Source organism: Typopeltis vanoorti, chromosome 26, assembly GCF_054136105.1.
Source record: "Typopeltis vanoorti isolate ZY-2024b chromosome 26, IOZ_Tvanoo_1.0, whole genome shotgun sequence".
NCBI classification, from domain to species: Eukaryota; Metazoa; Arthropoda; class Arachnida; order Uropygi; family Thelyphonidae; genus Typopeltis; species Typopeltis vanoorti.
The window spans coordinates 10,777,039-10,793,443 of record NC_143574.1 but is presented as its reverse complement, the minus strand read 5'-3'; the positions used below and the strand labels follow the sequence as shown (position 1 = coordinate 10,793,443).

The window sequence follows — 16,405 nt, the reverse complement described above, 5'->3', positions numbered from 1 at the left end:
TGCAGACCTGAAGTCCTAAATCTTCAAGTCAAAACACTGCACATATTTTTCTAAAATGCAAATTTCACCCATGAAAAGATTGTAAACTTATCCACATTAGTACTTTGAGAGGCTTAAGGGTAGACAATCCAGAAATCCTGCTCTAGCAATCAAATACAAAATCTTTTCCCCCCACAAGCCTCTTTAGCTTCCAATCAGCAGGAATGGTGGCATCACACCAGATGATACACAGCCCCATCTATTATATAATAGATGGGGCTTATATCATATATAATAGATTATCTTCTTCTTTAGTATTTTGCAATTGAGCAGGTTCTTCTTTTAGTAGCAGAAAATTTCCTTCCACTCTCTTCTGAGCCTTCTCTTTCAAGGTTGTTTCCTTCCTTCCACTCTCTTCTGAGCCTTCTCTTTCAAGGTTGTGTACCTGTCTCCATTGAGCATGTCATCTAGCATTGTTTTCCTTACTCTTCCAATGGGTCTTTTTCCATCTATTTTTCCTTCAATCGAAATTGAAAGAAAAATAGATGGAAATGAGGGAATGGAATCATCTCTGATGATTCCATTCCCTCTCAGAATATGTCCGATCCAGTTTCCCTTGCTTCTTTTTATCCTCCTTAACAGACTTCTTTCTTCTTCTTCTACTCTTTTTAAGACCTCTTCATTAGTTATTTTATCTGTCCATTTGATTTTTTTCCATCCTTCTCCAAATCCACATCTCAAAGCTTTCCAAAATCTTAATTTCTTCTTTCTTCAGTGTCCAAGTTTCAGATGCATAGAAGGCAACACTCCACACACAACATTTTATTTTACTTCTGAATAAATTCCATTTTCTATTAAAGGCATCTCTTCCCATCACTATTCTTGCTTTTATGTCACTTTTATATCTTCAATCAGCTAATAACACTTCCTAGATATTTAAATGTCTTTACTTGATTCAATTTTCCCCCATTTATTCTGATATCCATATTTGCCCTTTTCCTTGCTATTTTTATCACCTTTGTTTTTCTGATGTTAATTTTCATTCCATAATTGATAATAGATTATATTATATATAAAATTCATCTATCACTTAAAGACTACAGCAGGATTCGAACCCATAGCTCATTAGTTGGAGAATGGAAGTGCAACTCACTCAGTTGTTATCTTCTACTTCTAGGAGGAATTTGATTCTTGGATTTATTGAATTAATTTTTCTCAAACTCACTTGGAGTTTTTGAGGGTTAACTACCTCAGGCAGTATGTAACAGAGGGTACACGAGGATTGAGGTTATTGGATTTGATTACCTCATCAGAAGATGTTATTATAAATGACGTGTCAAATCTTCCTCCAGTCGATGAGAGTGACCATGCTGTGATTACCTGGGGGGGTTGCCAACCATGTGAAGACTTCTGTGAGGAAAGGGTATATGTTGAAATACAAGGCTGGTGATTATGCCCCTTTCATTCCACAATCTCCTTTACACCTTGTGCTGTTTAGCCCACTAAAGTTAAGAACCTAGGGAGTGGAGCTACATTCAGTGATAACTTGTAGGTTTCCTAGACCCATGCTCACCTGCAATAACCCTAAACATTCTTATTTCCCAGACTCTGCACTTTTGAACTTCACTCAATAATATGTTCTCAAGACTCCTGACCCTCACACCCCCAAATCCATTCAAATATAAGCTATTCACCTTATATAAACCTTAATTCCTTCCATCAAACTCACTCCACGCATTCATAAACTGCACAACATTCTTTCTGCACAATTTATGACTCATTTGTGATCATAGATCTCTGTCTCAGCTTGCCTCTAACATATCATGGCAGCATATATAATTTTTACTTTCACGAAAGAGAACTCTTTCGCATCCATTCAAATGCATGTACTAAACTTTTTCATATCTTCTCACATGCCACACTTGTCACATGCTAAATCATTTGTACCAGCTAAAATAAACATCACTTTTACCTTTTTTTATACTTTTACTCTCTGCATTCTTTACAGCAACACTAATATCCTTAATCTTGGCAAACAGGAATACACAATTTCATCACACTCTCCTCAAGCACTCATCAATGAATTACTATGCAAAATTCGATCCTTGTTGTACTTCAAGCTTCTCTTCCACAATTTTTCTTAGCCTCTTCTCAAGTATGCTTGCATAAATCTTAAATGAAATATTCAGCAGGAAAATTCTTCTGTAATTCTCACTTTCAGTTTTATTTCCACTTTCATAGACTGGAGTATGGCGCTCATTATACCAATCATTTGGAATTCAATATTCTGATTGTGCCTTCTGAATTGTGCATTACAGCTATCTTAAAAAACAAACTTTTGAGCATTTCTAGGTACAGACTTGGGTTTGATTCTTGTCAGTGACATGAGGAACCTTTATCTGGTCTCTTTCCATTAAAGGTGAGTTAGCCAGTCTCATACAGAGGTATGGTTTTTTTTAACATGGAAACTCAGATTTTTTTCATCCCTGCTAACTCCTCATTCCATGCTACACCCGCAAGCTGTCTCCTGAGCTCTTCATAATCACCTCCCTTGTAGTTCCACATATACCCTTTTCTCACAGGGATCCTTGCACTGCTGGCAACCACCCAGGTAATCACCTCATGGTCACTTTCACCAATTGGTGGATGATTTGACACCTCATTTATAATTACATCCTCTGATGAAATGACCAAATCCAAGACCCTCAATCCTTGCGTGCCCTTTGTTACATACTGTCTGAGGTAGTTATCCCTCAAAAACTCAAGAAATTCATTTTCTTTACTTCCAGTTTCTATCTCATTCTATATTGCCATAATTAAAATCACCCATAATGATCACTCTTTTCTTATTTGCTTGACTAATTTGATTATACATTTCATTATCACCACCATCCACATTACCTGGTCTATAACAATGTCCAACCAAGTATTTGATTCCATTCACCTCTATCTCACACCATAATGGCACTATTTCCCTCTTGCATCTCTACTTTATATGGACATAACTCTTTCTCTATCATCAACAGCACTCCCCCTCCCTTTTTACCCCTTCTATCCTCACAAAACACATCATACCCTTCCATTTCTATTCCTGTCAGGATGTTGTCCTCTTCCAACCATGTCTCACTTATTGTCTCTAACCATGTCTCACTCAATGGTGAACTACCCTGTAAAAATCTCACCAGGAATACTTTGTGGGCAATGCCTGCAGTCACCTATGGTTGGAAACAACTGAAAGGGAAAACCAGGAAGCATTATTTTTAGTCTAATATCATCTACTCCAGCTGCCTTTCTACATTTCAGGTTTAAAAATCAATAAAACTCTTTTTTTTTTTTTTTTTTTAATCAAAGTAATGGTACACATAACATACCATATATTAAACTTTAAGTATACTTTCCATAAAAGCAAATAAATAAAAATAGAAATCCTTGTTATTGTTGCAACAAATAAAAATCTCTTTATCAGAGCATTCTTAAATTAATTTCCATTTAGAATCCATTCTTTTTATATGAAATCCTGTATTCTGTTCTGAGGTCTCTATATGAGAAGCATATATGTGATGCCAATGATGCTTTCAGAATTGCTAAAGTGTTACATGTAAGAGGATGCAATTCATTTTAACTTCAGGCCTCCAATTCAAAAGCTAATAGACTATTTAGGCCTAATGTGCCATCACAAGGTTTCTCCATCTGTCTCTGTTATATGCTGCAATATAAAGTGTTCATCCAGCTGTCTTAGGTATTTCATTCCCACATCCATCCATTGTGCTTGCGGTCTTTTCTTGCCAATTTTATTTGTAGGCACCTTAGATTAATTGGTCATCTGCTCTCCAAACATGATCATGATGAAACCACTCAATTCTTAATTTGGCTTTAGATAGAAAAGTTAAACATGTAAAAGTGATGAAAAATAAGAAGTTTTATTTCTTTTTAAAAACATAAGTTGATTTAATAAAAATATCTAACACTAGGTTTATTGGTCATAAATATTTGATACTACTAGTTTCGCCACGTAAGCTGGTGGCTTCATCTGGGTTTGGATGAACATACAAATATAAATAAACAACAACAACAAAAAAAAAATACTGAATGCATAGGAACTGTTAAACAAGTACGAAAGAAACACGTGGAGCGAAACTAGTAGTATCAATTCTTTATGACCAATAAACCAGTGTTAGTTATTTGTATTACACTAGTTTTGTGGTCGAAAATAACATGCTTATAATAAGTGGATTTAATTAAACAACCACTCATTAACTAAAGTTATGTTCTATTAATTGCTTTTGTCATAAGCAGTCAATATCTTAAAAATTATTAATGAACTAAATATGAAATTTTCATTTATAATGAAATAATCTTAAAAAAAGTTATATGTCAGCTTACTTTATAAACCTATTAAAAATCTATTTTTAAAAAGCTACACTCCTAAAGGACACCAGTTTTGTTATTGTATGTATACATGCATGGACCTGATTGGTTATAATATGGGAGTTTCATAGTACCATTCTTTAGAGTTAAAAATTCTAATTCAGTCTAGCCAATGTAGTAAATCTAATTCTGCCCTTTAAATCCAGAGAAAATGAATATCAGTATGTGCAAAGATGCTTATCATCATCATTACCAAACTAATAAATTTTATAAACATGAAGTTACACAGGAGAACCCACAAGAATTATAAAGAGTCACTTTTAGCTCACAAACTTCCTTTATATACATATATATATTTAAATAATTCAGAAGCTAACCTAAATATTTACACATAGAGAAGTCATTCTTAGGTGGGAGATGAACTTCATCACCTGGTGTGAGACCACCACCACCCCACTTATTGGATACCTGAATTGGACTTGAAAAAGTTCCATGTTGGATCTCTAGGGCAGGGTTTCCAGACTACAAAAAATAAATAAAAAAATTCCTTAGTCCACCCATGTCCTATACAGTTTTTAGTTTAATGAACTTCAACATAAAAAAATGCAACGAAAAACAATTTAATCATACCTCAAGGTATCTGAATGGGAATTCAGATACCTTGAGTTTCCCATTCAGATACCTTGAGGTATCTGAATTCCCATGGGAAAAACCCAGCCATTGAGACCATACAACTCACCTTTAGTTAAACAGTCCTTATAAATGTTTGATTTCAGAGTGTTTTTCAAATGTTTGATTTGAAAGTGCTTGATCTAATTGCATCTAAGAATTTGTCTATAACCAATATGACCATATTGCTGCCAATTGGTAACAGTGATCATATAGTCTTGACCTGAGAGGTGGCTAAATGTGAATTTTCAGTTAAGAAGGGTAAACATATATATGGAATTACAGGGTTGGTAAGTATGACAAGCTCAGGAGACTGCTTGGATCAGTGTCATAGAATGTGAAACAGCAAGGTTCGGATAGTTGATAATGCATGGGAAGTGGTAAAGGAGGAGTCAGAAGAGTGAATGAAGTGGGAGTTAAATGGATGAATATCATCATTAAGCTGGAGCTGAAAAAAAAAAAAAGAAAAAACTGTGGAGGGAATTCAAGGAGAAAGGTGACTAGCAGACACATGAGCAGTACAAAGCGCAAGCCAGAAGGGTAACCAGTGTGATAAGAAAGACAAAAGCAGAGTATGAAAGGAAATTAGCAGTGAAGGCCAAAGATAATTCCAAACAGTTCTTTCAATATGCTGCAGAATGATTTTAATGAATTCCAATGGTATGAAGATAACTGAATCTGTCAAAATAGTAGATTACTAAGTGAATACTTTGCAAGAGCATATCATCCAGGTGATATTGCAGGAATGAGAGAACAAATGGCTTATACTGGAACTGAGGCGAATGAAATGGAAGAGCATAGCATATTACAGAAGCTTAATGTGAATACATCTGTGGGAATGGATGGTATACCAGCTCAAGTCTTATGTGAAGCAGCAAAGGAATTGTCAGTGCCCTTGACCATATTGTTCAATCTAAGTCTTGGCTGTGGGTTAGTCCCGAGGGGGTGGTGGAAAGAGGAGAAAATAGTTCCACTGCATAAAGGAAGCTCCAAGACTGATGTAGCAAATTACTGACCGATCAGCATATCAGGCATGGTACTGAAGAAGTTGGTCAAGAGCAAAACAGGAATGGAATGATGGAAATGAGATACTGTATGTGAGGAGGGCAAATAGTTTTGTGAAGGGTAGGTCATGCCTCAGTAACATGCTCACATTTATAATACAGTAACAGATGAGTTGGATAAAGTAATGGGTTTATAGTGATATTGCTGAACTTTGCAAAGGCGTTTGACAGGATACCACATGGAATTGTAATCAATAAACTGCAGCACATGGGGATGGATATAGGGTTGGTGAAGTGGATAAGAGGGTGGTTGATGGAGAGATATCAGAGAGTAGTTTATTCAGGAGTAGAGTCCAGAAGAAGGCCTATGACTAGTAATGTGCCACAGGGCTCTGTTCTTGGGCTTCTTCTATTTAGTTTGTATATTAACGATATAGGAAAGGATATGAGAGGAACCACTCAGTTGTTTGCTGATTACACAAAACTGGTTAGAACAATAGTTAATAAAGATCATGTTGAACTTTTATAGGATGATTTGGATACTGGCAGTCTGGGTAAAGAAGAATGGATGTTAGTTTAATGTACCAAAGTGTACGGTTATGCATTTTGGGATGAAAAGATTACCAGCTGAACGCCAGGAAATTTACGAAGCCAGAGATTTGGGAGTGTTAGTGGGTAGGGAATTAAAGTTTAGAGGACACCTAGCAAACAATAGTTAATGCAGCTCATCAGATTACTTGGTTACTGAAGAATACTTTGACAAGCAGAGGCAAGCAAGTTATTATTCCTCTTTATCAATCCTTTATATTTATTGATCTTGACTACTGCATGCAGATCTGGTCACTTGGGCTTCTTGGTGATGAGGAAGAGGTGGAGCAGATCCAGAGATGAGTGGCCAAAATAGTAGCAGGTCTATGGAATGAACCTGACGAGAACAGGTTGAAGATTTGTGGATTACAGAAATTCGTTGGCAGGGAGAAAAGGGGGGGGGGGATATGATTGAGACATACAAATTATTGAGGGGTTTTTACAAGATTAATTCAGAGGAAATTTTTCAGAACTGGTCTGGTGGTAGGAGAAATAAGGGCCATTCTTGGAAACTAAGTAAGAGTTTAGTTAGCAATGACATTAGAACTAGTTTTTTTGCTTGGAGAGTGAGTGAATGAGGGGGAATACATTGCCAGAGTCTCTTGTGGATGTCATGATTGTAAATGAGCTCAAAGCAAAGTATGATGGATATTGTGCAAACATTGGTTAGTGCTTGGGATGATGGTTAGGGCCTCCCTCAATGAGTCTAAGGACTCCATGGAGTGCCCATAATAATAATAATAATAATTTCATACAATGAAATCAAACTAAATCTTGCTACCAAGGGTTTTGCTACTAAATGTGCCAAGGAAGTACTTCTGAATCCCCAATTTCAGTTCTTTGCTAAAAAGCCAAATCACATTTTTATATTATAAAAATATAATATGAAAATATAAGATATTTAAGTGTAATTACAAAACGAACCTATCCTAAAATTTATTCAGTCAGCTTGATTATAATCAACAACTATAGGACTCAACCCCATTTTCAGGAATAAATTTCTTAGTTATAGCATTTACAGTACTTATATACAAAATAAATATTTTAACTTAAATATAAAAATTAATTAAACGTTTTGATTAATTTCACTCACATCACTATATGCAAAATGGATGGTATCATTCCATGTTCCAGACACCTTACAGATTATTACCCCTAAAGGGTTTTTTACTTCTCCAGAGATTTCATGCATTGTCCCTGAATAAGCAGGCTGAAAAAAAAAAAAAAGAAGAGATAATTCCCCTAATCTTTATAGTAAGGTACAATATAATATTTAACTAGCATTAGAAAGTAAAACTATTCAAAAAATTATTCAGACTCAGCTTGAATATAACTTTCAACTATATGACTGAAAAGATAACTCATCATGCATTAAACACAACAACATGCTGACTTTGCTACTGTTGGATCCTACTTCTTCTAAATCTTTACCTTGGATCTGACATGTTAATCACTATGATGTTCTTACACAATTGATAAGTTGTAAGTTGATTTCTAATTCAAATATAAAAAAAATTTATATTTAAAGACTGCACCACTTTATATCTGAATTAGTTCAAGAATTGAAGAAAAATCAACCCTCAACTATTTCTCCTTAATATGTTATTAATATATATACTGGCCGAGTATATTTAACTTACTTAATTTACCCGCTTTGGTTCGAATATTTTATGAATGGTGCAGTAAAAGAGATTCAGGCAAAATACAACTTTAGATAAACAAAAACAAACATTTAATTTTAAAATCACAAATTTTACACTTAAGATCAAACACTAAACAAGTTATTATAAACACTTCAGCCTTTGTGATAATACTGTCATACAAACTCAGACAATGGTAAATCTGTTATCTCTAATACAGTCTTCTCACAGTTCCTTAAGATCCAAATACAATAAAATTTGCACTAACACCTTTTCACAAACAAACACTTTTAATTTTATACTTCAGCTAATTCTCTGCAATAGTTACTGTTAGTATAAGGAAATTCTAGGATGAAACTCGCACACTTCTCTGTATAGGAATATTAATGGTTGGAATAATCTTACCGACAATCTTCTTTCTTCATCAACTTATAAGCAAACACTTTTTATAACTGTAAACACTTAAACAGTATACGGCACTCATTAAATAAATTCTTCTAAGCAATAACTGAATTAATCATCGGTCACTATACACATAAACAAACGTTCTTGCATGAAATACTACTGATCACTTATGAATTAAGGCAATACACAATAATTCCTTAACTTGAGGTTTTATATGCACAGCTGTTCATTCTTCTTGCATTCATTTAATTCTTTAGGCAATATATTTCTAAGCACAGCTAACGGTAAACTTCAATCTTACAGCCTCTACTATTCTAGTAACTCCGTGCTTAATTTCAAGATTCTGTGTATCCTTGACAGGTCGGCCCTGAAATTAAATCTCAACTCAAATATCGCTAGTCTATTTAGTAGTCACTCAGTTGTCTTCCGTAGCTATAATTGTTATCCTACAATTTATTAGCTAACTGCCTCTCGACTAGTAGACTTTATTAGCTGCTAGAGTGACTTGCCGACTCACTGTTATCGCACTGTGATTCCCGAATCCAACTTAATGCCAATCCTCTCCTTTCTCTCTCAGTCTATCTAATCTCCTCAATTCCCCCATAATTTCAGCATTCATCGCTTATATATCTGTTCTTCCCGCCTAAATTATTCTCGTGATTTTTTTCTAAAACTCTTTTCAATAAACCTTCTCCTCATGTGGTGTTCCAAAACGTGCAAGCTATCTAACATACGTTTCCATGACAACAAAACAAAACATAATAAAATTGAGCTAATACATAACGTTAAATTTCTACAAATAGGAATAAATAGAGAATATTTACATTTCAATTAATGCGCAGTTAAAATATCAAACACAAATTCTTATAACGTTAACATAGTAATAAATAAAATAGCTTAATAATATTTAATACAGTCTTTTCATTATTAATACATATATCTTTGATTAAATAATTAAATATTAGACAAAATTAAAGGTAGTGAAATTAAATTGTAAAATAAGTTGTTTACATTAAATAATATTTACACAAGTCTTGCTTGGTATATGGTATATTATGTTAAATGTGAATGAAAAAAAACAAAACAAAAATATACAAAAAATTTCATTCACAGTTTAACACTACTAACTGTGCTAAGATATATCTGAATCTCCAACTTCAATTCCTTGTTATAAAGCCAAATCAGCAAGATTACTGATGCTGTGTTTATATATGCATTTCTTACTACTTAATGGATTGGTTCGATTCTGAAAAAAGTGGTAGGAACAGGAAGACAATTTCTTGAAAGACACAGAAAGATTAAAAGTGAAATATCAGATAAATCAGAGTATTTCAATACATTTAATAAAATTAACAGAACGATAATATAGAATTTATAAGATATATCATTTATCAACTAGACCCTTTTCCCACACATATAGTTTGGAATACACTTGATCCACTGAAGTAGGAGCTTTTAAATTCTTGCAAACAAATGTCTTTTAGCCCAGCAATGGGGAAAATGAAATATGCATTTTCTTCATCTCGTGGCTACGTGCAAACTAAGCACCTTTCAAAACACTCAGAAATAGCCCAAATGTGTTACAGAATAAGGCTGTCTATAGGATGGCAAAGGTGTAATGCAGTAATATAATACCTAGGGACAGCATCATCCAATATTTACTCTGAACTGCTCACTTCAGTTTATCATATATCACATTTTCCATCATATGAGTCTGATTTGAGGTTTAGTGAATGGGCAGTGTATTTAACACTCCTGTGATTATTAGTGATATTTATTATTTTCTTACAATAATTAGTGTTTTATAATAATATTGCTGCTGATTTTCATGTATTTATAGTATCTGATATATTTCATGATATTTTACTGAATACCGTAATATTAAAATAGTACCAGAAAATGGCACTGAAATTTCACTAACAATCCTCTGTGAAATTATAATTTAACAAAAGAATGTCAGTGGAATTGTTAACAAGGTGGCTTGTTCTAAAGAATGTATAGTGCCATTTCAGAAACTAATCAGGATGAATAAATTTTGGAAATATCTAGACTAAATCAAATCATTAGACAGATGATGAGGGAACTGGAAAAAGTCGACAAGTGATCAGAGAGCATCATCAGAAGGACATGAACAGTAAGCAACTAAAAAAAAAAAAAAAAAAAAGCTGAAGTAAGACATGCATTGCAATAATCAGATAAGTAAAATCGATTATAAAAAGAAGAACATTATATGGTGTGTAGATTCAATTATTAAACATGATTGATGACCTTGTCGCTGCTTCGAGTTTTCCAGGTGCTAAAATCAAAAATTTAGTGAATGTAATTGAAAAGCAGAAAGAAAAGTAAAGCAGATGATAGTAGTTCAGGTTGGAACAAATAATTTGTATAGTGATAAATACAGTATGGGAGAGAATATGAAAGAAGCAAGAGTAAACACTGAGAAAGTGAAAATAGTATATGATACCTAGATATGATAATAAACAATTCAAAACATAGGCTGTGTAGAAAGAATGGTTGTTAGATTCTGTTTTTTTTTTTTTATGTGTGGAAAAGGGATTTATGTAAGAGGTATTATTATTATTATATAACAGGGGTGTTCAACCCGTCGATCGCGATTGATTGCGGAGCAATTTTTGGCCGAATTCTTGTGTATTCCTCCTTACTTACAAATTTAATTAAAACTGAAAACATAATATTTTATTTATCATTATTTTGTATTATTTTTAATTCGCTTTAAGTGTATTGCTATTGTTTATTTATTTTTCATTAAAATTGTCAAATCAGTAATTTTCTTATAAGTCTGTGTAAATGAATTAATTTGGATCAGTGGAAGTCAAACAGCGAGCCGAGTGAATACGATTATAAGCAAAGTGTAAAAACTTGATAGTAGCTTAAATATTAAATATTCAAAAGCACATTACATCGATTTTTTACTTAGGTTAAGTCCCATGTGAATATTGTAAAAAAATAAACTTTGTTTGTCTTGGTATAGTTTGTATTAGATGTTTTTGTAAATAATTCTTTTGAAGCTAATTGTATATACTGCTTTAATAAGAATATGTTACAGTGTTAAAAACAAAGGCAATGTTTTTGTCACCGAAGCTGTACATGCCAGCATTAGAAAGATTGTTATTGAAACTTGTATGTATGAGAAAGGCTTGCAGGCTCTAAGTGTAAACATCTCCGAAGTCAGTCAGAAAGAGTTCAAACAACTTTCCGATGGCCGGCAACTTACAATCAAAAGAAAGCGGATGAGAACAAAGGGCGTGCCAAACTTGAAAATTAAGATGAAAGACTCATACCAATTCTTCAGGGGTTCCAAACTTCATACGAGGTCTCAGAGGAGGCGTAATAAAAAGGGACTGAAGCAAGCATAAGGTGTCCCGGTTGCAGAATTGCTGTCAGAGAGGAGGCCGCCCAGTCCAGAGTCACAGTCAGAGAGACTGCCCGGATCCACGTTGCTTGAGAGAGGAGTTTCCCGCTTCCAGAAAGGAGTTTCTCGGTTCGAGATGTCGCTAGAGAGAAACTACTTCTAGGCCGCAGACAAGGTTTCAAATTGCCTCAAGGAAGAGTTCCAATTGCCGGAGAAAAGTTTCCAGGCCAGGTTAATGTCAGACATTCACCAGTGTGTTGCGTTTTCATTACAATTTGATGAATCAAATGACTTCACTGATATTGCTCAGTTAATGGTATTTATTCGCATGGTATTTCAAGATTATTCAAGTAAAGAAGAACTTTTGAAAATTATACCATTATTGGGAAGGACTAGGGGAGAAGACATTTTTTACGGATTTGATGAATTTGTGAAACAACACAAACTTTTGCTTTTTAAACTTGTGTCTATTACTACTACTGATGGTGCTCCTGCAATGATAGGTAATAAGTCAGGCTTCATTTCATTATGTAAAAACGATGACAAATATCCAGATTTTTTAACGTACCACTATATTATTCACCAACAAATACTGTGTAGTAAAAGATTAAACACAAAAGATGTTTTGGATATTACATTTAAAATAGTAAATTCTGTTCGAGGAAAAGCCCTGCGGTTATTTAAATTACAGGCAGATGATGATAGGGAACTTCTGTTGTACAATAATATTTGCTGGCTCAGCAAAAGTCAATTTTTAGAAAGATTTCTTGTATTAATTAACGATATAAAAAATTTTCTCGATGAAAAAGGAGATATTTATCTACAATTGAGTGATAAAAGATGGTTGTTACACTTATCATTTTTGGTAGATTTCTGTACGAAATTAAGCAATTTAAATTTAGAGTTACAAGGTAGAGATAAAAATTTAATTGACATGTTAAGTTCAATAAAAACTTTCCAACAATACTTACTTTTATTAAAGAAAAATATAAATGACCACGAATTTAGACATCTCAAATAACACTGGCCAACAAAAAAAAATTTATTTTTCTGCTGATTATGATCTGACACTCGTTTTTTACTAATTTGGGTGTGCAGATTTCAAATATCAAACCCATTGTTCTCTATCACGTCAGGTTTTTCCTCTATGGCATTTTCTTTTTGCTAATTTGTAAGTTTGTGATAGTTTTTAGGAGGCAGTACTATTTAGAGGATCAAAAAATTCGATTTTTTAATATTATTTTCTAAAAGTATGTACTTTTAAAAATCTGTTCCTAACTTTTTATCAAGACATTCGAAAAATTCCCGTAGATATAGCCTATTATTCAAAGCGGTGCGCAGATCAGAATCGGAGCGCTCACCGCTCTCACTTGTTAGTAAATGAATAAATGCATAAGAACCTGCAATGGCATGTACTGGCACTTTGAATGCGAGAGAGGCCGATAACCGACCTAATACATTTAGGTGATGAAAAGTAGGCGATGACAACTGCCTAAAACAAATGAATGCTATATGCATCATAGCGGACAAAGAACGATCGAAATCAGTCAATCGTTAATCGATTGTGAAAGTATGATGAGCGCTTATAACGTCTCAATAAAGTCTCTGGTTTTTTTTTGTCTTGTTAATTGCATGTTAGTCAGCAGTGAAGAAAACACATCATGTCTACTACTCAAAATTGTGTCAATAGTGTAGATTCCTTCTGCTACATTTGTGGCAGCTTTACTGTTCCCAGTCAAAGGACAAATATCACTGATTTCGTTAAGAAAGTGTACTTTGCATACTTTGACATAAAAATTGCGGATCAGGACAAGTCATGGGCTCCAAATAAAGTGTGTAAGTCATGTGTAGAAAATTTACGACAGTGGAGCAAGGAAAAATGCCAAAAATTAGCTTTTGGTATTCCAATGATTTGGCGTGAACCGAAAAATCATGTAGATGATTGCTATTTTTGTTTAGTTCAGACTTCTGGTTATAATAAGAAGAATAAGAAAAAAATTGTGTATCCAAATCTCGACTCAGCAATTCGGCCAGTTGCTCATTCCAATGAAATAGCCATGCCAATTTATAAAGGACTTCCTTTACTTGAGAATGAGCATGATCGGGATATGCCAGATGTTCTTGAGGAGCAAGACCCGGATGGTGATTTAGACAATGAAAATTTAATTTCTAGTTCTGGACTGCAACATTTTACTCAAGCGGAATTGAATGACTTAGTAAGAGATTTGGGCCTATCAAAGGAATCATCAGAATTGTTAGCTTCAAGATTAAATGAAAAAAACTTACTGGAGCAAGATACGAAGATAACTTTTTATTGTAGCAGGGAAAGTAATCTTGTACAATATTTTAAACATGAGTGTGGGTTTGTTTACTGTAACAATGTGTCAGGTTTACTAACTGAAATGAGTGTTGTACAATATCATCCAAATGAGTGGCGTTTATTTATTGACAGTTCAAGCAGAAGTCTCAAGTGTGTCTTACTACACAATGGGAATGTATATGGCTCAATTCCTATTGGCTATTCAGTCCACTTAAAGGAAACATATGAGGACATTAAAAAGGTTCTGAAGTTATTAAAATATACAGACCATAACTGGATCATCTGTGTGGATCTTAAAATGGTGAACTTTTCACTTGGCTTTCAAAGAGGATATACAAAGTTTCCGTGTGTCAGAATATCCTTAAATGTTGGAGAACAGAATGTTATAAATCAACCTTTAATCGACAGAGAAAAAATCATTTTTCCACCTCTACACATCAAACTAGGTCTTATGAAGCAGTATGTTAAAGCTTTAGATTTACAAGGTGACTGTTTCCAATACATATGTGAAAAATTTCCACAACTTAGTTATGAAAAAATTAAAGCCGGTGTATTTGATGGACTGCAAATTAGAACTTTAATGAGAGACTTAAATTTCATCAACTCTATGAACGAAATTGAGAAAGAGGCCTGGACTTCATTTACAATGGTTGCGAATAATTTTCTTGGAAACAAAAAAACGTGCAATTACAAAGATCTACTGGAAACAATGCTTGAAAATTTCCAGTGCCTAGGTTGCAACATGAGCATAAAGCTTCATTTCCTATACAGTCATCTTGATAGATTTCATCAAGACTTAAAAACTATGGAAGATTGGTACCAAGGAAGATGGGATTCTCACATGATGGCCGACTACTGTTGGAGTATTCAAAGGGATTGCCAAAACAGAACACACAGCAGAAATTGCTACAAACAAAAATTTATTCCCTGAAACTCATGTGTAAGTAAAATTGTTATTTTTTTATAAATATTCTTGTAATTTTTAATGAATATTGTTAAGCAGTTATGTATCTAATTATCGGCCTCTCTCGCATTCAAAGTGCCAGTATGTGCCATTGCAGGTTCTTACGCATTTATTCGTTTACTAACAAGTGAGAGCAGTGAGTGCTTCGATTCTGATCTGCGCACCGCTTTGAATAATAGGCTATATCTTCGGGAATTTTTCGAATTTCTTGATAAAAAGTTAGGAACAGATTTTTCAAAGTACATACTTTCAGAAAATAATATTAAAAAATCGATTTTTTTGATCCTCTAAATAGTACTGCCTCCTTAATATCAAAAACTTACAAATTAGCAAAAAGAAAATGCCATAGAGGAAAAACCTGACGTGATAGAGAAAAATGGGTTTGATATTTGAAATAAGCACACCCAAATTAGTAAAAACAAGTCTCATATAAAAGTCAGCAAAAATTGTGTTGGACTGTGTAATTACTAAAATTTTTTTAACAAAATCAAGAAATGCTTCAATATGAATTAAAAGAATTTGTTCGTGAAATAGAATTAGTTGAAGAAATAAATTCAAGATTTAAAGATTTTAATAAAACTGAAATGATTGTATCTTTTATCAATAATTCATTTCAAGAAAACTTGAACATCACAGAAATTTCAAATAAAATTAGTGGGCTGTTTGATATAAACCAAGCTGAAGTAGAACTTGAGATAATAAACATTTAGAATAGTTTACATTTAAAATCAATAAACAATGAAGTCATTTGGAAGTATGCACATAACATGAAAATTTCCCAATATTAACTGATATTGCGCGAAAAATTCTGCCATGTTTCCGATCGACATACTCGTCAGAATCCGCTTTTTCAAATATGACTGTCATAAAAAATCAATTAAGAAACCAAATTACAAATGATCATTTGGATGATATTGTCTGCGATTGGCTACTTCTTCATATCAACTTGACTATGAAAATATTGCAAGGTCTAAACAATACAAATTTCACATTAACTTTTTTTTTTTTTTTTTTAAATCACCCAGCATTTCCTGTAACTTGTGAGTTTGTAATCAATCTGATGTTTTTTCTAAATTTGGTTTTCAAAAATAGAGA

At 33.5% G+C, this 16,405-nt stretch overlaps 1 protein-coding gene across 2 annotated transcripts in view; it reads right to left on the bottom strand.

Moving 5' to 3' along the window:
* LOC150092319 (oxysterol-binding protein-related protein 11-like) overlaps positions 1-16,405 on the bottom strand; it is a 375,890-nt gene that overhangs the window by 51,220 nt on the left and 308,265 nt on the right. For both annotated transcript variants that reach the window (XM_090415181.1, XM_090415180.1), the window contains one exon: positions 7,702-7,818. In XM_090415181.1, the coding sequence (XP_090271307.1) occupies positions 7,702-7,818 (117 nt within the window). The remainder of the gene's footprint in view (positions 1-7,701; positions 7,819-16,405) is intronic.